The 26,761-nt window shown below is 40.0% G+C and overlaps 2 protein-coding genes across 3 annotated transcripts in view; both read right to left on the bottom strand.

The window, feature by feature from the left end:
- Window positions 1–1,600: 1,600 nt before the first annotated feature.
- Window positions 1,601–20,521, bottom strand: mtnr1al (melatonin receptor type 1A like). Of its 2 annotated transcripts, XM_053682036.1 has the most exons (3): window positions 20,505–20,521; window positions 11,546–11,733; window positions 1,601–2,593 (listed from the first exon to the last, which is right to left on the bottom strand). In XM_053682036.1, the coding sequence occupies exons 2-3, from the start codon at window positions 11,730–11,732 to the stop codon at window positions 1,824–1,826; spliced, it is 957 nt and encodes a 318-aa protein (XP_053538011.1). In that variant the 5' UTR covers window position 11,733; window positions 20,505–20,521; the 3' UTR covers window positions 1,601–1,823. The 2 variants fall into 2 exon arrangements, with proteins under 2 accessions (XP_053538011.1, XP_017329579.2); XM_017474090.3 differs by lacking the exon at window positions 20,505–20,521 and having other exon boundaries at window positions 11,546–12,069.
- The window catches only part of fat2 (FAT atypical cadherin 2), a 45,545-nt gene continuing 33,804 nt past the window's right edge, over window positions 15,021–26,761 (bottom strand). The window contains exons 18-24 of the mRNA XM_017474089.3: window positions 26,488–26,685; window positions 25,531–26,320; window positions 24,862–25,016; window positions 19,556–19,970; window positions 18,618–18,768; window positions 17,778–18,295; window positions 15,021–17,649 (exon numbers count right to left, since the gene is read on the bottom strand). Coding sequence (XP_017329578.1) covers window positions 17,174–17,649; window positions 17,778–18,295; window positions 18,618–18,768; window positions 19,556–19,970; window positions 24,862–25,016; window positions 25,531–26,320; window positions 26,488–26,685 — 2,703 coding nt within the window. The 3' untranslated portion in view covers window positions 15,021–17,173. The remainder of the gene's footprint in view (window positions 17,650–17,777; window positions 18,296–18,617; window positions 18,769–19,555; window positions 19,971–24,861; window positions 25,017–25,530; window positions 26,321–26,487; window positions 26,686–26,761) is intronic.

Here is a 26,761-nt window from a genome sequence, read left to right as displayed (position 1 = left end):
GTATCAACTTTATTAATAGACACTGTTTCAAAGAGGATCAAATGTTTGCTTGTCCAAATGTCAAAACACCAACAATTTCCATGGGGTGTACTTATTTTTTCACATGACAAATGTCAGTGACAGTATGTCTTCATGTGACAAATTAACATTTTAACGTTTCACAGTGAGGTAATATGCATATTATAACATTGCATAGTGATAGCCATTTATTATATTGAACATTTTAACTGACATCATGGACATATAGACATTACAGATGTCTGTAGTCATGACATTACCTACATTTAAATGATTCTCAATTCTTTTTAAACACTTATTAACTACCAAGACATGTGTGAGGATGGAGAGTGAAATAGTGCTTTGTAGGTTTCTGTAACTGCATCAATCTTGTTTCTCTCTCTCTCTCTCTCTCTCTCTCTCTCTCTCTCTCTCTCTTTCTCATACACACACACACACACACACACACACACACACACACACACACACACACACACACACACTACACTACAGTGTACAAAGTGTTCTTTTTGGTAGGAATGGGATTAAACACCAAGCAAATGCAGAATAAATTAATCATTGCTTGTGCATTTCAAAACATAGAATATTTAGTTTTCTTATGGAGATAAACTCACTACTTATTGGCTTTTGTGAAGATTAATTTTGGACTGGAATTTTGCGTGCAGATTCTGATATGCATTCATGACACCATTATAAGAGTTCATTATAACCATTGTGAAATGCAAATAAAAGATTATTACAGATAAAGCATGCAATAATATCAAATTGAGGAATTAAAGTCTTTAAAGTTCCTTTAACAAAGTGTTCATACAGTAAGATAACATTAAATCCTTATTATAATATTCACCATTCTCTGTACAAATGCATCATCCAATAAGATTCAAGTCTTGACTTTCTCTCTTGTCTGATATGTCTATAATGACTTAAATTTTTGATTAATTGTGGTCTTTATGCCTACAATGTCTGTAATAATCTTGTGCCTTTGGTCTGGAAGATCTGTTAATTCAGCTCTGACTTTTAAAATGACTGTGTTTTCAAATGATTAGGTTGACCTGAATCCAGCCTGACATGCATGTGAAACAGTTATTTTTTACAAACAAAAATAACTGCAGGAGTGTGTGGATAAAAAGTCCTCCACACTTCATCTTTTGCTCATCTGAAAGATTCCTGAGAGGATGTATTTGTTCATTTTGAGAGAAAAGACTTCTGACAACCATAAATGTTAAGTCTGCTATTTTTTTTTAGTTTGCATAAAAAAACTGGACCTTTATTGTCAAATAACAATTTTGGTATTGTTATACATTATTTTTGGATCTTTAAAAAATCATTTAAATACCTATAGTCAAATTATGGAACATAATTCTATTAGATCCAATCTCTGTTTGGAAACATGTGTTTCTACCCAACACTCATTTCACTGATGGAATCCCAGTGTTTTAGCTGTCAATTTTTGAAGTTAAGGTTAATTAAGTAAGACATTATGCTAACTGAAACATTCATTTGGAGATGCAGCTGCCATTTCTCACAGTAGCCACTATCATTCATCATTAGGATGGGGGTATTTCTTGCATTCATCCAAGTATATTGTAAAGAGGCATGTTGTTTACTTAGTGCAAACCTAAGCTTACTGTATATAATATTTTCAAACGTACATGACTGATTCTCTGTCCTTGTAACGTTTGAGTAAATAGAAAGCATTCTGCCATGAGCCTATGGAAAACAAATAGTCCATCTCTGTCTGGTTGAATATTATTTGTATTCTAGTAAATTCACAGTGCACGTATCCTCTTTGGAAAAAAAATACCTTAACAATGAAAATTAAAAAGACAGAGCACAATTCTTTTGTATTCCTTTCGAAAATTGTTGTTGAGTACTCCATAGATAACTGCGTTCAAGCAGCTGTTGAAATAAGCCATAAAGTAGCTGGCTGTGAAGAGCCACACAGGAATGGCCTGGCCCAGCGAGGGCTGGATGGCCACTGCCAGGCCAATGAAGTTCAGTGGTGCCCAGCACACAGCAAACAGCACAAACACCACAAACATGGTGAGAAAGTTGCGAAAGTCATGTGGCTTGATCTTAAGCTGGTTGTCGGGCTTGGCGCGTTTGCGCACCTGGATGACGAAGATCCAGATGCGCAGGTAGCAGTAGGTGACGATGCTGATAGGCAGAATGAAGTGCACCACCACTACTATGATGGTGTAGAGAGAGCTGACTGACTGTGCAAATGTGCATGAATAGACACGTGCGTCGTACTGCAAAGACTCCATGAACCAGTTGGGCATAATGGCCAGGATGGTGAAGACCCATACAATCACTATATAGCACACAGTGTTCATTTTGGAGAAGATCTTGTCATAGTTAAGGCTGTGGCAGATGTAACAGTAGCGATTGATGGCGATGCCCGTGATGTTAAAGATGGAGCCGATGACACTGAGCCCCATCAGGAAGCCACTGATTTGGCAGTGGATGTTTCCTGCAATCCAGCCATTGTTGAAGATAGCAGTTAAGACCATTGGGTAAGGGTAGATGGCAACTACAAGATCTGCCACAGCCAAATTCACCACAAAGGCATTTCCTAGGGAGGGGGAAAAGGAAACTGTTGTAAATTCGTCATATCTTCTTTGACTGTTAAAATAAAATAAAAAAAATCCCTCTGATCAATTCACATATAAGTATTTATAATTAACATGTACTCTTCAGTGACAGCCAAGATTTATTTTGCAATGCCTTAGGTTCCCTTCCTGCTGATAGTGATATCACTGGAATTTAGGACTGATGCAGAGATGCAGCAGTGCTTTAATCCTTCAGTCTCTTCAGCTCTCTCAACTCCTTGATAAGTTTACTGTGAACACTCTTCCCTCTCTGTTCCCTTGTTAAACACTTTCTTTGTTCCTCTGTTAACTCTTCCCAAATGGGTACAGACAGATAAAAGGCTTTATTGTGTATGCTTTATTTGGCTCCGGATGCTGAGTAGTGTTTTGGCATTATTGTAAATAAATAGTATAACCCTATTTTCAAAGAATTTTAAAATATGAGGATTAACCAAGTCCATCTTGGTCGCGTGCACTATTGTTTTCTTTTTTGCTGTTCCTCTTGCTGTTTGAGCATACTTTACCACCACTCTGCACCTTCCTGTTGTCGTTGTTCTGTGTCGTCTTTGCTGTATTTTTTCCTTGTTGTGTGTTATTTGTTCAGTATGTAACTCATTAGACATGGGTGTAAGTGGTCAGTCTAAATCAGTGATAGCACTCAAACTGACAACTATTCAGGAAGTACAGCTAACTCCACTACCCTCATGCCCTCTAACTATCGTAACTCTGATGCCCATGCTAAGTTAAACTTAACACCTTTTACGCAGGATGGTAATTGTTTGATGCAAGAGATGGCTAAGTGGTCTGCCAGAGGGCTGACCCTCTCCTCACATCCAAAAAGCCAAATCTAATGTCTCAATTATCTCCTTTTGAAATCATAATGGGCAGACCAGTTCCAACCCCGTGGACTAAAGCTAACCGTAGTGTTTCTTTTACAGGACGCCTGGACATGATTGTCGGCAATTACACTCAAAAACTAACTGAAAAAATGTATCAATATGCATCGCAATGTCTTTGCTTCTTTCCCTTTACTTGCAGAGAAACCTACTCCACTTTTCTGCAGGTAATACAGTACTAGAAAACCTTTGGGCCTCCCACAACAGTGATAGCCGTCGCTCGCACAGCCGTACTTACTGACTCTCAACAACAGTTGATTTATGCCAGTAGACGGAAACGGTGCCTGACCAGAACCAGCTTACTTGAGAAAGGAGAAAATTCACACTCAAGCAGCCCTTAGGGGGGCTCTTCTCTTCTCACCTTAACACATACACATATATATTTTTGAGAACACAAGCAATGACTCGTGCCATGTCTGAAGGGAGCTGTTCTAGGCTCATGGATCCCTAGGTGTTCCTCGACACTTATGGGAAGAATGTATGCAAGTCCTGTTTTGACCTAAGAGGGCATTGATAAGTTTATTGTGAACACTCTTCCCTCTCTGTTCCCTTGTTAACACATTCTTTGCTCCTCTGTTAACTCTTCCCAACCAGGTACAGATAAAGCATCTCACCATTTGTGCATTCCTTTGTCTCCTCAAACACCATTTGTGAGTATTTACATACCTTCCCGAATAACATTTGCTAGTATTCCTATGATTTCCTGAAAACCATATACGGAATTGCTCCTGTCTTACATTGATATGCTTCCTGTTTTAGGCAAATATGCCCTTCCACCTAGCCAATCAATAATTAACCCATTGTCTGTTGTGTGTCAAGCATGATATATACTCTGCCTTACTGTGAATAAATTAGAGATCTTCCAATTTCAACTTTGTGTGCCATTTGGTAAACTCTCCCAAGCGCTTGGTGCAGGAATTGTGTAGCTGAGTGAGAGCACAATTGTTTTGTGTACTTTCACTTTCTCTCTTCTTAAGAATCGTAACCCGAAAATTCTCAATTCTCAAATTCAACACCTGGCATCCGTATACACTGCTCAAACAGATCAGGTTCCAAAGCTTCACCTTTTATGCTAATATGGTTATCAGTTCCATTGTGTTTGTCAATCTGTAGATCAGTGACACTGGAACTTTGAGCCTGATGTTTGCCGCTATTTCTATGTTGGATTTCTCATGAATATGACAATGAATGTCACTGAAAAATGGTGAGTGAGAAAAGCAGCTCTAGCTCTTTTGTTTTTAGGAGCCATCAGTAAAACCTGACCATTATCCCTTATGTTTGAGATCACTGACATTTTTTCTCCTATTAAATGCCATTGTGACTGTGCTAACAGTACCTGTCTGTGGTACCAATGCAGCGCACAACTGCTGAATTCTCACAACAGAAGTGAAAATACAGCACCAACCAACAAATCAGCACAAGAATCTCTAAGCACATCACAAATTTTTCAATATAAACATATTTAATGCCAAGGTGATGGTTTCCTTTAAGTTTACAGGTTCTAGTTCCAATTGCCCACTAACACAATTTAAAAAATTATAAAATCAGAACCTCTCAACAAAGAGTTCTGAATTATTATTCCAAGTGTGTCACGATTCCCCCTTGAAGCAGCGTGCTCTAAGCGCGAATGGGCGAGCACCTGCTTTTCCGTTGTTGACTGTAATGACATCTGGACACGTGTGTTTTGTTTATGTTTCTGTCTCCTCCCTGTTCTGTCATTGGCTGGGATTTCACATGGGTCTGAATTGCTCTCAGCTGCTAGCAGTTTAGACGCTGATCATGTCCGCATATATACCGCGTGCCTCCCAGCACACAACGCGGAAGATCAATACTTTAGAGTTAGTTTAGTTTGGATCATAGTCACGGTCCATGTTTAGAGTTAATTTAGTCTGGGTCATAGTCACAGTCACGGTCCATGTTTAGAGTTAGTTCGCGCTGGATTATCCGCTTCCAGTCCCTCGTCATAGTTCGTTTCTTGTTTTGTTTATCGACCTAGATTCCTGCCTTGCCCTGTGTATACCTGTTTGCCAATCGCCTGACCTCTTGCATGTTTGTGGATTACGTTTTGGATCACGTTTTGGATTTGTCTGCCTGTCTCTCTTTCTAATAAACAACTGTTCATCCAGCACTTGCATCCGTCCTATCTCTGCCCCGTCACGATTTGTGACGAAGTGCCAAAGACAGCTTTTGTGCTAATTTACGATACACATGCATAGCATGTTATTAAACAAATAATCTCAAATTAATTTTGGGAAAACTAGCCTGCACCAGTTTGATTAGTTAACCATCACATATTTTTTTTATTGTAGTTTGTAATTCAAAGTCAGTGCTTGCAATAACAAAAAATTGGGATTTAAAGGTCTGTTTTAATCCCATTATCATTACCGCTGCCACACAATCCACCCAACTGAAAATTACATTCATCTTACCTGCAACTCATGGCTACGATGACACCCACTCAGTATTTGTGTATGTGCACAACTTTACTATTTATTGTTTATTGTTGTGTGTATGTATGTGGAATTTTCCTTTGTTGAATTGCCATGTCAATATTTGTGAGTAATATTTTTTGATTCTGGCTCTATAAATAAATTAAATTGCCTGCAGAAGGATCCAGGAACCATGTGGCTATTAGTACATCTCTGGATAAGACCTTGAACAGGCTACAGAAATTACAGAGGTTTCAACACCATACAAGTTAAAGTGACTCAAATCAAGAACCAAAATGGTGCTTTTAGAAACAGCTTCCCCACACAGTACTGGACCAGTCTGCATCCCGCTGTGAAATCATGAGGAAACTGGCTGCCTTTTGTGAGCAATCAACACTACAAAATTGCAGGAAAATCAATTAAGAGAAGCTCTAACAACTATTGACTCACAAATGATTGCCCTGTGCTCTCAAATTCAATATATTTTTTCTTGCTGAGCCCATTTACCTAGATCCCAAAGTGTTAGTAACAGTTTCAATGAAAACTTTTTCCATTAAAAAAAAGTTTGTCATTCTTAGATGAGCAGTGCTTCTGTTGCCTGCTAAAAAAAGCAAATATAGGCATGATTTACTTTTTTTTGAATTTGTGTCACTGGAGGCCATGCTTTGAATTTTCAGAATTACTGAGTATATATTTCACACCTAGCCATGCCACAGCTAATCAGTATGAGCCTGATGGACTGCTACGTGGACTACATCACTAACATTATATTCACCAGTTCAGTTTTAGGGACTAACAAACTATACATATATGGTTTTGGAAGCTCTAAATGTGGAGAGTCAGGCATGAGTAGATTCTGCAGCTTTCAAATGCATTGCAAGTCATCTTGGGGAAAACCTGTGAGCCACAGTGTGAATTTTTCATTGAATTAAGACACTACCTGAGGTCAACACAGTGAGTTAATGAACAGGCTCATTGCTGAAGTGCTGCGTTGGTCAGGGTGGTTATACTGTCTCTGGTTTCAGCAAGAAAGCACTGAAGAAGAAGTACGAATGCAAATCTATTTTGCGAGTGGTCTGAAATGCAGACTGAGAGAATTTGAATGCTGTGGAACAGGGGCGTAGTTTCCGAGGGGGGAAGTAACCCCCCATGATCAACTGAAACATATGTAGAAGTAATTTATTTTGTAACATTATTGGTGTTCCAAATTGATAAATCAGATAAAAATACTAAAAGCCCCACTCCGTTGCACAAATTGATAATGCCCAACTATTGCCTGGCAACACAACACTTGATTTCTGCCATTTGACTGGGAGAGCACAGGTAGCTTTGAAGATGAAGATAAGCACTGCCCAGCAGACTATTTTGCATTGCTTGTCAGAGAAGGACAGTAAAAAATATCAAATGTACTCAGGAGGTAGGATTATGTGGTGCAATCTAGCTAACAACACTCCACATATATTGTAGCTGTCTAGCTAATTCATTGCAATTCAGCCATAACTATCAATATCACAAGTTAGAGAAAAATTGAGAGTAAAATCTTAAATTTAGAGTAAAATCTTAATAGTTCCCATTATTATCAACAACAAGGTTATTCACACTAAATGATGTGTATAAGTTTTAATCAGTTACAGTGTGCATTCATTTGGACTATAATTATGCCGTGTAATTTGTTTTAATGAAACAATAATTTGATCATAATTGCTTCATTATCAACTCCTTTGTCTTGCTGTTGTTCAGGACGAGGTTGTTCTCCTGGCACCAGTTCTCCAGGCTTTTAATATCCTCCAAGTAGGCTTTTTTGCCATTATCCGATGTTAGGCCCACCACAATGTCACAATGGCCACACACTCATAAGTGAACAATAAGTGCAGCAGGGGCTCAGGACACAACCCTTGGGGACTCCAGTGCTGAGGGTGAGGGAGGGTGAGACATGTCTGCCCACCCGTACTGCTTGTGATCTGCCTGTCAGGAAGTCGGAGATCGACTGATGCATGGGCAGGCTAAGTCCCTGGTCCTCCAGCTTGGTCTTGAGTTTGGCAGGAATTATAGTATTATATGCTGAGTTGTAGTCAACAAAGAGCATTTAATCCTTTCATGCATGAATTATGAAATCCTGATCAAGGATTTTTTTCTCTGTGTGTTTTTGCTCTTCTTTAGGCATAAAAATAATCATTTTACCTTTTGCGTTTACATTTTTCAAAAAGTTATTGAGGTGTCCACTCCAGTGCACTGCATGTGTTCAAATAAAGAATTAGTGTCCACTCTAGTGACTGTTGTGCAGTTATTCTATTGAAATCCTTGCAAAAAAATGGCTTTTGAATAGCTGTTCACTGTAGCGACCACAATGCATGAAAGGGTTAACATAATTTCCATTCATGGTGTCCAGATACCTCAGGGCTGTGTGTAGGAGATGTGTACTGATATCTTGGTGGAGTGATTGGGACAGTATGCAAATTGTAATGGGTCCAGAGTGTCAGTTAATGACAAGGTGATGAAGTCTTTAATCGGCCTTTCAAAGCACTCCATCACAACTGAGGTCAGTGCTACTGGGTGATTGTTATTGAGGCAGGCCAGCTGGGGTTTCTTTCGGACAAGAATTATAATGGACTGTTTATAGCATGTGGGAATTACTGACTGTCCCATTTAAATGCTACAAACTATCTGAGTATTGTTGCTGACCATGTACATCCCTTTATGACCAAAATATGCCCAACTTAATGAATACTCCCAGCAAGATAATACACAATGTCATAAAGCACAAAGCGATTCCATGAACATGACAATGATATAAAATCAATACCCATTCAGTGTACAGTTTTCCATGTACAGTGGCCTCCCCAATTTAAATTCATCGGTGCACCTTTGGGATTTGGTAGAATGGGAGTAGTATGAATGTGCAGCTGACAAATCTGCAACAATTATTGTGATGCAAAAAATGGGCCAGAATGTCAAAATGGGCCAGAATCTCAAAGGAATGTTTCCAGAACGTTGTGGATTCCATGCTATGAAGAACTGAGGCTGTTTTGAGAACAAAGTGGGGGCCCTATCCACTTGAATGTATCGAGCCAGTGAAAGTATCAGGCGTGAGAGAAAGAGTAAGACAGAGAACGAGATATACAAAGATAAATAAAGATGAATATAATTCTAAAGTGTGTAGTACAAGTGAAGAGTATGTACAGAATAGACAGTTCTGAACATGTCAGTATGTGCAAATGTAACTATAAGTACTGAGTCTGAGAGAATGTGTACTAGGTGTGAGGCTACAGTGCAGAATTTCAGCAGTACTCTGGTTTGTGTTAATGAGGTTTGCGCTAATTGAAATTTGTAACATAACCAAGGAGATATTTGATCCTAAACGATATTAGTATGTTACTATTAAAAAAGATATTAGTAGATTAGTACTATATTAGTATTAATCCTTCAACTCTTTAACATTATAGCATTGACTGAGATTGGCCAAACTTATAGAACCTGGCCTTAGAGTATTTGGAGAAACAGTTATCTGGTATTAGCTCTGCCCCTATGTATGACCACACCCCCAAGCCATGCATATAACATCAGATTCTTGTCCTGCATATGAATTTCAGGTTGTGTATGAAACCATGCAAGAAATCATGAGTTATAGCTGTTTGAGTAACTTAGGCTCCACCTCCTTAGACATTGATAGACATATGGTGGCTATATTGCTTATAAATGTAAACATGTTTTTGATCATAATTGAGGTTCAATGTCTCCTGCGTATAGGTTTAGGACTAGTTCAAATGAACAAAAATCTGAGTGTGTGAAGCTAGATGTTTCTTGAGTTTGTTTGGGAAAACCCAAGGAATCAGTGGGACTAAAACTGTTTGTAGGATATGGAGCAAAATGTAAAACCCTGCTCTACAGGGCCTCCAGTAGGCTGATTTGGCCCAGAAGAAGAAGAAAAAGAAGAAGAAGAAGAAGAAGAAGAAGAAGAAGAAGAAAGAAAGAGAGAAAGAAAGAAAGAAAGAAAGAAAGAAAGAAAGAAAGAAAGAAAGAAAGAAATTACAGTAAAGTTCCAGCACCAGTGGTCCTACAAACCCCTAAATAAGTCTTCAGAATAGTAAGACATTTCCTCTAATTAGGCAAATAGTATTTACGTAGCTAGAAATTGTAAATCCACCAACATACTAGAAACATAAGGGGGAAATTTCCAAATTCATACTGAGAAAAAACATGGTGTATGAAAAGCTTACATTTTATGAACTGATAATGTCACAAGTTCCTCAACAAAGTAATCCACTACAGACTACTAATTACTACTTTAAAACTGTAATCTGATTTCATTACTGATTACTGTTTGTAAAACGTAATCGGATTACTAATTACTTTACTTTCACAGTACTTTCAAAACCTATCAAATCTACAACAAAGTGAAACTCATAGTTCATTCAGTAATTTTAGCGCATGTCAATGTATGACATGATCAGAAAAGGACATATTTATAATAAAAAATGCCTCACTTGTTGTCACTGTCTGTAGGCCTAGCAAACCGATAAAATATCAAACTTTTCAAATTAGGCTAGTTTGGTGTCACTAGCCAAGGGGAGGCACAGCTAAACTATCATTGTATGGGTTTAGCTGCAACAGTGCCATGCAAAGTACATTATCTTTCCTTCTGCTCTGCTCATATCATGTTCATGTAAACTGGAACTCATATAGACTGGAAATCACATCTCGTTTTCCTGCTCAGCATCAGAGGATGTTAGTGTTTCAGTTTCAACCCCTTTACTGGTTTAAAAAAAAAAAATCAGCATATATCCATTTTCCTTACACTGACTGTGTGCTAGCGTTTGGCAGAATTGAGAGACTGTCAGCCAATAAGACACGAGTATTTCCACGTATTTTCCTGTAAACCCTGTCTGATTGGTCTCGTCTCCGTTCACTGAAGGTATAAAATTACAGACGGTCTTTTTCTACTTACATTCAGTTACGTAGTGACAAACCGCTCCAAGTGGAGAAATATTCGGGGCTAAAGAAAAAAATATTCGAGGCAAAATGTGATTTATTTTAAAATGCATTTTACTTTAATACTGTTTTCTTAACAATAAATGTGTTATGCAAATTTGTAATGTAATGCAACATAATTTTATTGACATCAATAACTGTAATCAAATTACATAAATATAAAATGTAATGCATTACATTACTGTGTTATCAGAAAAAGTAATTACATTACAGTAACACGTTACTTTGCAACTCTACACCCAACTCAGTATATAACTTAACAGACCCCTTGAGAAATCTGGAACAGTTTCAGTCACACATTGTATAGTGCACAGGTTCCCAACCTTGGTCCCTTGTCCTGCACATTTGAGTGGTTTCCCTTAATTAACACACTGACTAGTCAGGATTGGCTGTTAATTATGATTAACTGATTATGCAGGATAAGGGGGTTCTCCAGGACCAGAGTTTTGAACATGTGGTATAGCATGGAAGTATGTTTTCTAAGACTATTCACTGATCATTATTTATAAAGATTTCTTAGGCTAGGAATCTGATAGCTGATATTAATAAATCATTTTCAGATTAGATATAAGAATAAACCCATGTGAATGGGGGTCAAATTAATGAAAAACAAATTGCCTACCTGTTTTCCTGAGTTTCCTGTTTCTTACAACCGACAAGATGACCAACAGGTTGCCCAGCACGTCTACTGCTATAGTGGTGATGAGCACGCTGGCCAGTAGAGTGAGCGTCCAGGGGAAGGATAGACTCTCGTGGTTTCCGCGGGAGGACGAAACGTTCCTGAGAGGGGCGGAAGTCTCCTCTACCATCCTCACATCATGCTGCGAGCAGCCGGACTGCAGCACACGCCTCAGCCCTCTGCGCAGCTGGCACATTCAGGGCGAGTTCGCACAGCTGTAACACTGAAGCCATGAAGCCACGCGCGTAATTTCACTACAGGAAAAACACGTTCAGGCTCTGCGGTAACAGCGGCACTGATGATCTGTTTAACTCTCAAGCAACTTTGCAAACATTTCAAAAAGCTTCAGGCTATTATAGTGAATGTCCACATTAGAGTCGTGATATAATTTAGAAGGATGCAATGTTATTCATGAACTAAATTTACTTCATGAATCTGGTAGAAGTGCAGTTCGGCTCATTCAGTGTTTCTACGCTCTTTCCATTCACGACAGTATGTTTAAAAAATATATTGTCTTTTTTTTTTTTTTTTTGGTGCAGAATTTCACATTAGAATCAAGAAAGAAAAAAAAGCACCAGATGCCATGGTCTCTGCGTGTCTTCTCCATGTGTCCGCACGTCTGCTCGCGCTGCTGATGTTGCGCGCGCTGAGTGTTCAGCCTCCCTGTAATCCAAGTTCCCCTGACTCGTGATCTTCCTATAATAATGCCAGCATACAGCACCGATCTAAGTAAGCAGTTTGTGCATGGAAAATTTACACCTACTGTTTAATATTTACATCTACTTCAATGCACTATACTATGTATTAGGCACTATTGGATGTATACCTAGTGGTTAGACACAGTGTGCAATTGGCATCTGCTGTTTAACATGAATGCATTATTTTATTAAATCGTACACTGGTAAGTGGAAGTAAAGATACGGTATACCACGAAAGAAATATCTAGCTCCTGCAGTGCCACCCTGGTAAATAAGCCTTTCAGGGTGGTCAATTACTTGAGTGTAATTAATTCAGACTTTATTCCACTATGCAATTTTATAGCCATTCAATCTTCATCTTAGTTCTCAATTGCATATACAATATTTATGGATATAGTAACACAAAAGCACATGGGCATCATCTTGATGGCACATGCATGTGCACAGGCAGGATTAATTCCAGTCATTTACATCTTTTCTTCTCAACTTTTTATTCTGATTTCAAGCACCTAAAATAGATGGGGTTTAACGGGACACCCAGGCAGAGGATAGAGATTGGCAACAGTGCATTAAAGTGTCAGGGAGTTGAACTAGTGCCTCATTCATATAGTGCTGGACTGCAGAATCTAACACTATGAAACCCATCATATAAAGCTGTGTGAACATCTTCCTTTTGGATTCCATTACCAGATAAAAGCTTTACATGAAAAACCTAGCACCCCTTCCTCTAACAGGAAAGGGTCTTTCCTTGCCATTAACAGATGCATTATTTGGCTTTTGCATTATAATCCAGGCAAGGTGCAGTCAGACTAAGAGTATACAAGTTTACACATGCTTACCAGAGGTGAGTAGGTACAGTGACCTAGGTGTGAACAGGCCTTCAGAAGGGATGCACTGCAGTTCTGTTCACTGAGGTAGGCTGTAAAGAGTTCAGCAACAGAGTTTATTATAAAGCCATGAGTGACAGGTCAGGTGCTGGAGAGAATTGGTGTACTTTAATGTGGCATATATGATCTTGCTATGAGTCACGATTATGCCATAGGACACTGAGTTTACTTGTTGAGTTTCACCGCATATAATTTACTGCAACAACTGCTACATGACTGTACTGACAGAATGAATTAAATAAATTGCATTAGAAGTTTGTCAAACATTATTCTGTCAGTGAAATGGAGTAGAGTTTAAATGTAATTCAAGGTTAATTTATTTATTAATGTTAAAGATGGAGCTAATGGGGCTCCTGAGTGAAAATTCACTGGTGATATTCAAGCTTGCTATCTTCTGACGGTCGTGAGTCCAACCAAGCAAAATTGGCTGTGTTATTTGAGTGGGAAGGATGGTGTTACTCTCTTCCCTGTCAATCAGAGCAACATTAGCCAATATGTGAGCTCATGTTTGTGGAAGAGGGCAGTAAGCACATTCCTCCATGTATGTTCAGCAGCTGATGTTGCATGATCAGCAGTTTGAAAGGATGTGGTCACTGGATTTGTGTATGTTTGTGTGTGGCAGGTGCCAAGTCCTGCGGGAAAAGGAAATCAGCATCTCCATAAAGCTTGTCAGCAGATGGAAGCATGAAGTGTTCTAAAATCTCCTGGTAGACGCTGCATTAACTCTCAACTTAAGAAAACACAGTGGACCAACACCAGCAGACGACATGGCACCCCAAATCATCACTGACTGTGGAAACTTCACACTGGAATTCAAGCAACTTGGATTCTGTGTCTCTCCACTCTTCCTCCAGACTCTGGGACCTTGATTTCCAAATGAAATGCAAAATTTACTTTCATCTTTCCCATGATTGTGGTTGTGTTTACTGAACCGGACTGAGAGATTAAAGTCTCAGGAAACCTTTGCAGGTGTTTTGAGTTAATTAGCTGATTAGCGCTCTTCTCAGGTTGACATTTCTGTATCATAAATTCTTTATTCTAATATTTTAAGATACTGGATTTTTGATTTCCATGAGCTGTAAGCCATAATCATCAAGATTAAAACAAAAAAGGCTTGAAATATATATTACTTTATATATATTAAAGTTCCACTTTTTGAATTAAATTACTGAAAAAATGTACTTTTCCACAATATTCAAATTTTTTGAGATGCACCTGTAATGTCTTTTATTGAAGGCCAAGTTTAAAATATACCTCTATAAATTCATGCGCATCCATGCTCTCGGTTTTTTTTATGTGTAAATGAATGATGGCAAGGACGCAATCGGAAGAGAGCTACACACACTGTAACTCAAACTGTAACACAAAAAGTTTCGGGTGCACACGCAAAAGTGTCTGTGATTTATTTTATTTTTTGCACAGGTCACTTCAGGGGCTGCATAGCTTTGCTATGGTGTTTTTGGTTTTTCTGATGTGTTTTGTGATTTTAAAATTTGTGACATATACATTACAGCACAGTGAAATTCTTTTCTTGTTAGTAAGCAGGGGTCAGCGCGATGGGTCAGCCATGATACAGTGCCCCTGGAGCAGAGAGTGTTAAGGGCCTTAAAAACACCTGACCTTCTGATCAGTAACCAATAGTCTTAACCATTGAGCCACCACTGTCCTAACTGTTTGCTGTTGTGTTTTTGTTTTTGCTGTCATGTTTGTCTTTTGTGGTTGTGTTTTTTGGTTTGTTGTGCACTTACAGGCTACTGTACATGAGACATATTACTTGGAATCACCAGGATTAAACAGGAAAAAATGGAATCAATGACACCTTTTGACAACACATTAATTAAACATGGACATTTATTCATATAGCATTATTTCATTTCCAGTGATGATGAAAACCTAAAGGAAATTATTCTCTCACAGAGGAACAGATTTAAAACATGGGATTCGTCCCACATTGAATTTTGAAAATACAAAAGAATACATTCTTTCTTGAACTCACTGAACCACTGCACTCACTGTATATACAACAACGGCTTTGTGGCCAACTGAACTGACAGAGCTGCCATAAACAACAGGACAAGAACATTTTATTTGTGTCCAAACACGACACACAATCCACCACAACGATGTAGCGATCAGTAGCAGAGAATAGGACATGCAATGAGCGTGTAGCTGTGTGTGTACAGCTTTAATACAATTTCCACATGTCCACATCACAGAGTCTAAACCCATTGATTCTGTACTGGGCTGCAAATCCCTACTGATGACATTACACGTGTAAACAAGTTGGCAGATATAGAACCATAAATGACATTTAAAGCAGTGACAAGATTGATAAAGTAACAGAATTGTGAAATAGCAGGGTCAGTATTATACACTTTCACACTCCACCAATGCCATAGCAGATACCAGTAGGCAGGAATGCATGGTAGTTGTTCTACTAGGTTGCATATTAATGGTTTTAATGTCTAATTTTAATTTGATCATAAATCTCTTCACATTGGCAACATTAGGGGAAACAAAACAGTGCATGTTTTCACATTCAAAAATACTGCATAGAACTGATAACTATTCACAAAGCACTTCTTATGTGCTTGTGAAGAATGCACGAATGTACATCGGTCACTTATAGACTCAGCATTTGGAATCTATTTTGATATATAGAATATTTCTACAATATATGTAAATATCCAAGGACCAGCCTCAGTTTCAGTCTACATAAATGTAATCTCCTTTTTACAACAAAAAAACGTTCCTCACAATTTGTAGTCAATTTAAGGTGGCCCTTTTCCCAACAGGTAAAAGCTGACAAATGCCTGAGTTATAACACAAAGTCGAACACCACACCGTTTCAATCCACCAATCACATGGTAATATCAAGTGCTTCAGCATGCTCCGAGGAAAACGTTAATAATGCAATCAAGCACTAGTTATATGGCTTTAAAAACAGGGAATATTCTCACTAACTGAATCTTTAGTTATGCACAGCATGGGGAAAAGCTTGGATAACTCCCAATAACAGGGATTATCCCTCGAAGCTACTTTTTATTTAATATCCTCTGTATCTATATTTATTTTTATTTGCAGACCCCTTAAAAATTTAGTCTGCTGCTTAGCGCAAGCACGCACGAAGCCAAACATGCTCTCAGATTTATGTCTCACCAAGAAAAAGAAAGCGTGCAATTTATAACATGCTGAGGAATAACAAATCATTCATTTTGGTGCCATGATTTAAAATTTGGACATAATATGCGACCGCTCTATTTCTGGTGCTAAATAAGGATTAAAGTAAATGAAACACACAGAAGCAGTATTTATCAGCTCAAACACTAAAAGATGCCATTTAAAACCTCATTTTTGACTTCTTTATAAAGTCATGCAACATATATTACATATCAGTACATGAATGAAACTGTAAACACCAACCACGATGAAGCATTTAAAGGGATGGATACTCTGCAGATCTACACAACTGCCATCTTCCCAAAACAGCACAGAAGAACAATATTTGCTGTTCTTGGTTGAACATTTACAAGCAATAGTTGTTCAGTTTACTTGAAAAATAATAATACTGTTCAGTACAGGGAGATTTAGTTTACATTTACATTGATGTGATTGTTAACTGATTAATTTTATGAATCTTAAGTCAGTTTGAAAAATCTACTACTGTGATTGTGACTCCAAGGATCATGTGCACAATCCAACTATAGTTAACAACTATGAATTCATGTTGATATCTGTAGACAATAAAGTTATTGTGTGAATAACAATTTGCAAATGTTGCACGATGAGCATACATATAAACGTTGTTTACCAACTTGTACCATGGATTTGCGATTTAAAAACTGCGAATTACCTTCACATGTGACTGCTTTAGACAGGAAATAACTAATTAATTTCTCTCTATCACAAATCTCCCTGAAATTCATAATTCATCATCTACTCTTTAATCTCAGTCCAGATGGGAGTCTTTCGAAAACATGTGCTTGCTAGAACATGACCTCTTCACAGCTGCCATAGTCACTCTCCACCATGTCTGAGTCAGCACGGCCTCGAGAAGAGCGAGTGGCTATAGCAGAGCGTGTGGAGGAGCCACAGTCTGCATATGAGGGCTGGGCCACACTCAGCCGCACGCTCAGCCGTTTATACCCAGCTGAGACGTTGTCCATGCTGCGTGTGTGATTTGTGGGATAATAACTGATGGCCGTGTACTCGTTAGGACACTGAGAGCTGGGCAATGGCAGGCCGTCCGGTCCCAGGAAGTCATCCAGGTTTTGATGGCTGTAGCAGGGTGGTAGCGGTGCACGGCGCTCATTGCGCTCCAGTGGGAATGGGAAACCCCCAAAACGAGAGTTCCGCCGAGAGTCTGTGGAGGGCAAAGTGGGGTATGTGCTCTCGACAATGTCAAACTGTGGGAATTCCTGCACAGTGGGTCGCCCAAAATAGTCTGGGTCAGCAGGGTACACTGAGAACAGGGAGGAGAGTAAGATGAACTTAACTTGCTTTAAAATTCCAGTACATACATTTATTTAAGTCAACCAAATTCCCCACCCTCTTAATTACTGGATACTCGGTAAACACTTCCATACTCACCTTCATAGCTTGGATCCCAGTTGTTTTTTCTGATGGACTCATTATCTGAGTTAGATGATGGAGGATGAGGAAGGTTAGGGGCTACACTGCACACTACAGGGCCCTGAGCCTTGTGGCCCCGGAGGTTCATCTCCCTCTGCTCACGTGGCTTCAGAGAACGGAAAAGATTGTGGTCCAGATCGTTCACACCAATTAGTGTGTTCATCTCCATAGGAGGTGAGTCTCCTCCATCACGCAGCATGGTTTTGGTCAGACCCGTAGGGAAGTAACCATTTGAGTCTTGCACGCAAACTGGCTTGTGCTTCTTGTAACTGATGTAGCGTTTTCGAGCGCACACAAAAGCAGCAACAAGAAGGATGAGGCTGAACACACCAGCACAGATCTCAGCAATCTCTGCATATCCAATTCCTCTTGATACCAGAGGCAAAGAGTTGCAATGGATGGAGCCGTCTTCCATTATACAGCTAAATCCATTGAGACAGGAGTCTTTAGAGCATTCCTCCTTCATTAGCTCACATCTGTACATTAATAGAGACAAGGGATATATCTGTGAGCCATACAGTCTCACAATTTAAAATTTATACAGGCCAATTTATATGGAAAGTTATAATCAGTTAAGCATAGTGTGAATGATGGGGTTAGTTTTTCTTATGACTTTATTCATATATAATGCCACAAATTCACTCTTGCTCATTAGAATTTTTGACAAGTTGTGTTGACTCTGTTACTGTGGAATTTCAAAGTTAACTAACTAAAACTAATTAGCAATTATATCAGTTTTGGTTCTTTGTTATTACTTTACTTTTTTCAGATTTCAGCGCTGTGACATGCACATCATACCTGCTTCCAGGAATTTGTTCAGAGCAGTTACATATATAAGCTTCAATCTTTGGCACACACAGGCTGCCATGGCCACAAGGCTGAGATGCACAAGGGTTATTCAGCTCACAGCGTGTGCCCATAAACTGAAGTGGACAGCTACAGCTGAACTCTGCGAACAAAAAAAAAATCCCAATCATCCTCACGTAGTCCACAAGGAGTTACTTCACTTGAGTTCAAAGATGGATGACGTAAATCACTGAGTCGTACTTGCTAATTTTTGAAGGGGAAATAGGTTAAGGTTTATTACTGTGTATCCTAAGCTCCATTACCATATTAGAGTTGCAGTAAGTAGTGTCACTGCATACAAATATGCTTAGAAATTTGCTGAACAGAAATTTTAAAAAGATAGCACCTCAAGAACAGGGGGAAAAGGGAGAATACTTTTGCATTAAATACAGATGTCAGGCTTATATCACCACCATACTTAGAAATACCACACATAGAAACTAAATGCTTATTTTCATGTTTGATGGTCATATAAACAAAAAGCCAACTTATTCTCTACTATGTTACTAGACTGTATTTTACATAATGCTAATTATGTAATTTAGAGTTTCATTTGGATACAGACAGACATACAGGCTATGTTTACATTGATATAAATTATTTGGCAGACAGTTTTATCCAAAGTGACATACAAGTTACAATTGAGACTGAATACTGCAGAGCTTTTGCGGAGCCAATATTCTGAATCAATGCTAGAAAGTTTTTCATCAGTTGATGGAAAACAAAGTCAAAGCAGGCAGACCACTACAATGAAATACAAATAATGGGTTTATTCAAGAATGAACATTAGTCGCAAGCAATCAGTCAAACTACAAATGATAAAATTTTGGCAGTTAAAAACATGTATTATTACACAATAACTGTATTCATGTACTGAGTTTTATCCTTACCTCTGTTAAAATTTTCCTGACAAGTACCTCCATTCTCACAAGGGTTACTGGCACAGATTTCCTCTTTGCAACATTGGTACTCTCCGAAGAGTCGGTTTTTCTGCGAGCCCTCGTCTGTCATAACAGTTTTCCCGTTAAAGTACAGTCGCTCCAGACAGCCCTTAAAGCCTGGAGAGTTGGTATTAGGGCTGGCGTTGGCAAGCATCAGGACCTGGGCCTGAGTCAGCCTGCAAGGCTCCTGCAGGTCTCTAGAGATAGAGTGTATGTGGTCCATGGTGAGCCTCAGGTTAGTTCCTTTGACCTCCAGGGAGACATCGTGCCATTGGCCATCAGCCACCAAATGTGTAGCTAGATGCAGGACATCAGGATGCAAATTCCCACAGCTGTACAGGAATTGGAGCTTGTTCTCCACCACCTGCACAAAGTTTAAATAGTTTTTTTTTTTTTTAAATACTGTATTTTCATCAACACTGTTTATCTTCATACTATTATTTAATTTGGAACAATGAGCTCCCATTGAATTTCCAGAACAAGAATAATTGTTCCATGTTCCATCCATCCATCTATCTATGTACTAAAAATAATTGATATTAAAAAAAAAAAAGATTTGTGTCCTAGTCTATAAAAATATGAACACCCAGAAACCTTGTCCTGATTTTATTAAAACAACCTTTCCAGAAAATTGGCCAAGTATACAGAAGCCATCCTTCACCAATAACAGGAGTACATGTGGTATATTTAAAAAAAAAAATAAATACAAGAACAATATACATAATGATTAGAATACAACATTTCACTCTAAAATTATTCATTACACTGGGCTCTGACCTTTAAAACACTGACAACTATCAGTATAAGGGCTTTTAGGTTTTACTTCCAAATTATCTTTCAGATTGTCATGTATATCAGAGAAGGAATTATGGACTACAGTTCCCAGCAGCCACTGCACCTCACTGCATCACTGTCACATGACCACCTGCACCTGAATCATTCATGTTACTGAGCACTTGTGTATATAGCCACAGTTTGCACTCCACTCTTTGTCTTGCATTTGTCTTTCTTTGCCGTTGTCTCTGTTGCTGTGTTTATGGTCTTTGTTTCACAGCTAGTCTTTACCTTAATGGTTTGCCACAAGTTCTGTAGATACTGTTTTGTTTTGTTTGTATTTATATAAATGCTAATCTGCACTTGCATCCGTCTCTGCCTCCAGTCATGACACAGATAATATGGCGTTGACACAAATATAGAGATTAACCAAATGCAGATTTTGTCCAGCATGACTGTACAAACTAAATTAATCTGTTTAAAAACTCTGAATTTGCTGTGAACATACTGGTTCACTTTAAAGTTGAGGGGTTAACAGTAAATAAAGTGAATAAACAGTTTTTTTTATGTTTTGATGAAGTAAGTCATTACATTTTGGAATTTCTGAATTTCAGCCATTCAACCACTTTTTTGCCTTTAAGGAGCCAAGTAAAAGCAGCACAACTGTGCAGAAAACCACACATTTCAGCTACACCAAGGTTATGCTGAAACCAGGACAGGTATTACAACGCACGTCGACAGTTTTTTGCCTCCTCAGCCATTGCACTTATATATAATGAAATTACTCGGGCTTGTATACGCATATGCTTTATACCATGTATCAGCTTCTTTGCCTTAAATTAAAAATGCAAAACCTTGCAAATATACATAAAATTTGTAAGCATAACAGTGATTTTGAAGCCAGTCAATGTATTATTAATGGCAATCATTTTGGTGCCAGACATTTAATTGCTGCAGCAGAATCCTCACTCAGAGTACGATGCCCTTTGATGTATCAGCACTCAGCCTCATGAGATTTGTCCTTCGTTCACTTTCATTGGACTGGTCGCTTTCTTGCAGTTCTGTTGTGCTATATTGGCCCAAGTTGGATGAGGCACTTTTGCCTCAGAGGCCTCATAGAGAAGTTTAAGCTCTTTGCTTGTGCTACTGAATTTGACAGGTAAGAACTTCGCTTTCTTTCCAGAGTCTGCATTAACAAAAAATAAATAAATAGAGCGCTGGGCCTCAGATAAATTGATGTCTGCCTACAAAATAGCCTGTGGCTAAATCTTTACAAGTTGCAACAGAGAAAGCTGCTACTGTTGGTGCATGTGTGGATGAATGCAAATTACTCTAAATCTACTTAAGATGTATAGCTAACTTATTAGGCAACGGGTGGGAGATAAAAAAAAAAAAGAAACTGATTAAATCTTATTGATGAAGTCAAAGAAGATAATTAGCCAGAATTTGTGCTTTGAAAATCATCTGATATTCTTGTTTTTTATTTACAAGTCCAGGGTAGGAGCGCATGAGTATGATACTGTATATGCCTGATCCACAGAAGTCCACTTAGAAAGAGAAGCATGATTCAACACATTCAGACACATTCATCTCTTTTTTTTTGTTTTTTTTGAGTTGACTGAATCATTTAAATGCATCGGATCATTATATATATTTTTTGTAATACATCAGAAGTATGTTTGCTTCAGTGATATTAGATTGTAGCTGTCAGTTTCTATAGATATTACAGCTACAGAAATGATGTCAATTTTTCTTCCCTCCATCATGGATGGGTATAGGAAATTATAATTAACTGGCAAATATACTGTCTGTCACGTATCAAGAAACTCTGGACTCCACTTCCCATCAGCCACTGCACTGCACTAGCTGTCACATGACCACCTGCACCTGATTCACGTTTTGTTAATGAGCATTCATGTGTATATATAGTCCTTGTCTGCACTGTTTGCTTGTCTTTCGTTGTCCTAGATGCTGGTTGTTTATGTCTTGGTGTTTTGTTTCATGCCACAGTGTTATTCCACGTTGTCTTAGTGTCTTTGTTTCTTGGTACGTTTGTTTCAATAAATATCATTATCTGCACTTGCTTCTGGCTCAACCTCGATTCGTGACAGAACGAAAGACCTACTATCAGAAGCAGCAGATCGCCACGATGGACGCCTGGTTTGCAGCATATGTGGAGTGGTATATAGGACTACTGGAGCAGGGAAGAAGGACAGATGAACTGCTCGCTCAGAATAACCGCATGCTAGGTCTGCCACAGCTGGACAGACCATGCACCAGGCCACACCCGGCGTTCATAAAGGACTACGTCATGTCATGCCGACAGGAGGAGGAGTCTGTGGTCGGGGCTGAGACCAACTCCCACCCTCCCTCCCCTATAATGGCTCTCGATCTGCATTCCTGTTCAGCTGAGGACGTCGGTCCGCACTCCTGTTCGGCTGTGGACGTCGCTCCGCCTTCCGGTCCGGCTGTGGACGTCGCTCCGCCTTCCGGTCCGGCTGTGGACGTCGCTCCGCCTTCCGGTCCGGCTGTGGACGTCGCTCCGCCTTCCGGTCCGGCTGTGGACGTCGCTCCGCCTTCCGGTCCGGCTGTGGACGTCGCTCCGCCTTCCGGTCCGGCTGAGGTCGTCGCTCCGCCTTCCTGCTCGGCTGAGGTCGTCGCTCCGCCTTCCTGCTCGGCTGAGGTCGTCGCGCCGCCTTCCTGCTCGGCTGAGGTCGTCGCGCCGCCTTCCTGCTCGGCTGAGGTCGTCGCGCCGCCTTCCTGCTCGGCTGAGGTCGTCGCGCCGCCTTCCTGCTCGGCTGAGGTCGTCGCGCCGCCTTCCTGCTCGGCTGAGGTCGTCGCGCCGCCTTCCTGCTCGGCTGAGGTCGTCGCTCCGCCTTCCTGCTCGGCTGAGGTCGTCGCTCCGCCTTCCTGCTCGGCTGAGGTCGTCGCTCCTTTTCTTTGCTTCGCTCAGTGTGTCGCTCCCCCTTCCTGCTCCGCGGAGGACATCGTTCCCCCCTCATGCTCCGCGGAGAGCATCGTTCCCCCCTCATGCTCCGCGGAGAGCATCGTTCCCCCCTCATGCTCCGCGGAGAACATCGTTCCTCCCTTGGGCCTCGCGGAGAACCTCACTCCTCTCCCTGGCCTCGCGGAGAACCTCGTTCCCTCCTTGAGTCTCATGGAGAACCTCGCTCCCATCTCATGTCCCGTGGAGGACGTCGCCCCGCCTTCATGTTCTGCCGAGGACGTCGCCCCGCCTTCATGTTCAACTGAGGAAGTATCTCAGCCTCCCTGTGCCGTTGTGGAAGCCGCCCGGCCTCCTGGTTCTGCTGGGGACATTTTACCCAGGGGGCCAGGACCACCAGATGGAGGACGTACAATTTTGGGCCTTCCGGGAGTAGTGCCCTTGGGGGAGGGTTCTGTCACGTATCAAGAAACTGCACTGCACTAGCTGTCACATGACCACCTGCACCTGATTCACGTTTTGTTAATGAGCACTCATGTGTCTATATAGTCCTTGTCTGCACTGTTTGCTTGTCTTTCGTTGTCCTAGACGCTGGTTGTTTATGTCTTGGTGTTTTGTTTCATGCCACAGTGTTATTCCACGTTGTCTTAGTGTCTTTGTTTCTTAGTACGTTTGTTTCAATAAATATCATTATCTGCACTTGCTTCTGGCTCAACCTCGATTCGTGACAGTCATCCAAGGCTGATTGTGAATTGCTCATTATTAAATTATAAAGATGCACTGGAGCTTCACATGCAACTTATCACAAGTCTCCACAATTAGAAACATTAATATGAATATAACTGTGATCATATTACTCTGCGGTTAAAATGAACCTGCATGCTAGGATTCAAAAATATGAAGCATACATCAGAGATGCAGAGACATCTGCCAGCCTCGTCAATTAAATATTCTATTATGATATGTATATGAGAGCCCCTATGGGTACGGTTACATTACTTTAAAGCAAAGGTTATAGTTTTAACAAGTAGTACTCTTGGTATTGTTACTCTTTACTCACATACATAGCTGGGGGAATCTTTTTTTTTTTTTTTTTTTTTTTTTCATCCTACATGTAATCCAATATCCAAACACTGTCAGACCCACTAGATAAATGCTTTAGATAGAGGAAGTGGACCCACATCAAGCCTCTAAAAGAATGGAAGGACAGCAAAACTCATTACAATTTAGCCATAACAGGGATTCTGGGAAAGCTTGATTGACTGATATACCAGGCAGTTGAATTAAGAGATATAGAGCCCACATAAATGGCAGGCTAATCTACATCTGAATTTTCTTTTTGAGATTCACATAACCACCTTAAAAACAAACATTAACAGCATGAAGTGGGGCAAGACATTTGAAAACTATACTCAGCAGGCAAGAGTCTCTTACATGCAACCTATTATTATCTTGCATTGGTTGCAGTATGTATTGATTTCCCTAATCTGAAGTGTCTTTGAGTTTTGTAATGACTGTTGTTAGTGAGCTGTAATACCTGTAATGTTCCCCAGTCAGAGGCATTAGTCATCATCACTGTGCCTTCAGCATCAGATGTTTTGATACGAAGAGAGAGGTGAAAGGTGTGTTTTTCCTCCTCAGTCTCAAAAAGGTATTTCAGATACCCATGTCCATCAAATCTCATGGCTGAGTCTGAAATACATAGAGTGCAAAATGCTAGTGGAATCCAAAAATGCTATCAGTTAGCTGACAGCCTAGCAAACAAACCAGTGGCCTAAGCAGAAACCACTTCTAATGATAAATTGATGATAAATAATTTTTAAAAAAAGAGAAACGCATCTCATGATTATGTCGTGATGTCATTGCAAAACAATCTTTGGCTATAATGTTGATGAAATATAACAATAGACAAAACTGATATATGACTATTACTTGTCACTAGCACAAAATGTAAATATTTAATGTCTTTACCCCACACATAATACTTTTTTTATTGTTGGATTTTTTATTGTTTATTTGAATTGTTCTTCTTTATTGTCTCTGCTGATATATCATATTGAAAGGAATATGGATAACTTTTCCTCTGTAAAAATTGTCATATCTTTTGAACTTAAATTGCTGACTATGAATGAATATTGGTCATGATGATTCTAATCATTCTGTTAATCATTATCAAACCGTAACTGATGGAGGGTTTTTTGCCTACCATTACAGCTGCACACGCTCTCCCAGCTGTGATGTGGAGTGAAGAAGCTGGCCCGGGTAGTGCTGTAATGCTTCACCCTCTCCTCATTCATCAGTACGGTACTTCTGCAGCCTGGTTGAGGGCAGCCATCCCCAACACAGCCATTTCCCCTTACTCTGAGTATACGCATTCCCAAAGAGCCATTAACGCGTTCCAGTGCAGCCATTAGGTGCTGGGCATCCACAGGCCAAGCTGAGTTGTTCTGAGCCTTGTACACCAGCAGGACCTGTACCTCCGAGCTGTGAGACAGCTGTTCCTGCTGCAGGCTAGCAATGTGCAGCTCCAGTTTGGGTATGTCCAGATTGTGCTGGAGCATCCTCCAGTACTCGGACACAAACTCCTCAGCACTTAGGCCGGCCAAATCCAGGGAGAAGCCCTGATCAAGCTCCTGCTGAGATGCAGCCCATATATGTACTCGCACTCCAGAACGGACGGTGAATTTGCCATCTGTCACACTCACGTTGAGAAAATAAACGCCTGGCCAAAGAGCCTTCTCCGCTACAATCTTTCCATCCACAGAGTCCATAGAGAAGTGACCATTGTGTGTAGTTTCTAGCATGTAACTCAGAACATCCTGGGGGTCCTGGTCAGAGGCGTGTAGCCTACCAATTACCTGTCTGGAGAAGGTTTGCTCTGTTGTAGTAATGAACACATCCAGTGGGGCCACTGTAGGAGCAAACTTGCTCACTTCTGTAACGTTGATTTTAATGACACATATGGAGGAGAGAGGCGGGTGGCCACTGTCAGTGACCTACAAAGATATTCAAACTATTAGCTATTATATGACAACAAACTGTATTAGTAGCTTTACAATATGTATTTTGAGGGTTTTTTTCTCACAAAAACTACTGAGGTGTGAGTGAGATTTTTTAAAAATTGCCATACATCAAAATCAGTTTTAACTCAACATCATAATACCTGAATTTTGAGCACATACTGAGACTTTCCTCTCTTCTGAAGTGAGGAGGACAGAGACAGGAGACCCCCCTGGTCTACATGGAAGTGTCTGCCTTCATTTCCAGAGACAATGTGGAAAGTAAACGGAGGTCCATTCTGAGGTGTGTCCCTGTCGCTGACCAACAGTTGCAGAATGCTACTGCCCACAGATTCCTCTTCCTGCCACACAATTAAACATGATTAAAAACATAATTATGTCTAAAACCAGCATAATTATGCCTCAATTTTCTGTTGT

The sequence above is a fragment of the Ictalurus punctatus genome, chromosome 8 (genome assembly GCF_001660625.3).
Source record: "Ictalurus punctatus breed USDA103 chromosome 8, Coco_2.0, whole genome shotgun sequence".
Lineage (NCBI taxonomy): Eukaryota > Metazoa > Chordata > Actinopteri > Siluriformes > Ictaluridae > Ictalurus > Ictalurus punctatus.
The sequence above is the reverse complement of the archived record's forward strand: the minus strand, read 5'-3'. Positions and strand labels throughout refer to the sequence as shown.

Excerpts from the sequence above, each read along its gene's own strand:
- mtnr1al (XM_017474090.3), bottom strand. The coding sequence starts at position 11,798 with ATGTGCCAGCTGCGCAGAGGGCTGAGGCGTGTGCTGCAGTCCGGCTGC. Across the intron at positions 2,594-11,545 it reads CAGGAAACTCAGGAAAACAG|GAAATGCCTTTGTGGTGAAT; the intron begins GTAGGCAATTTG and ends CCCCCTCCCTAG.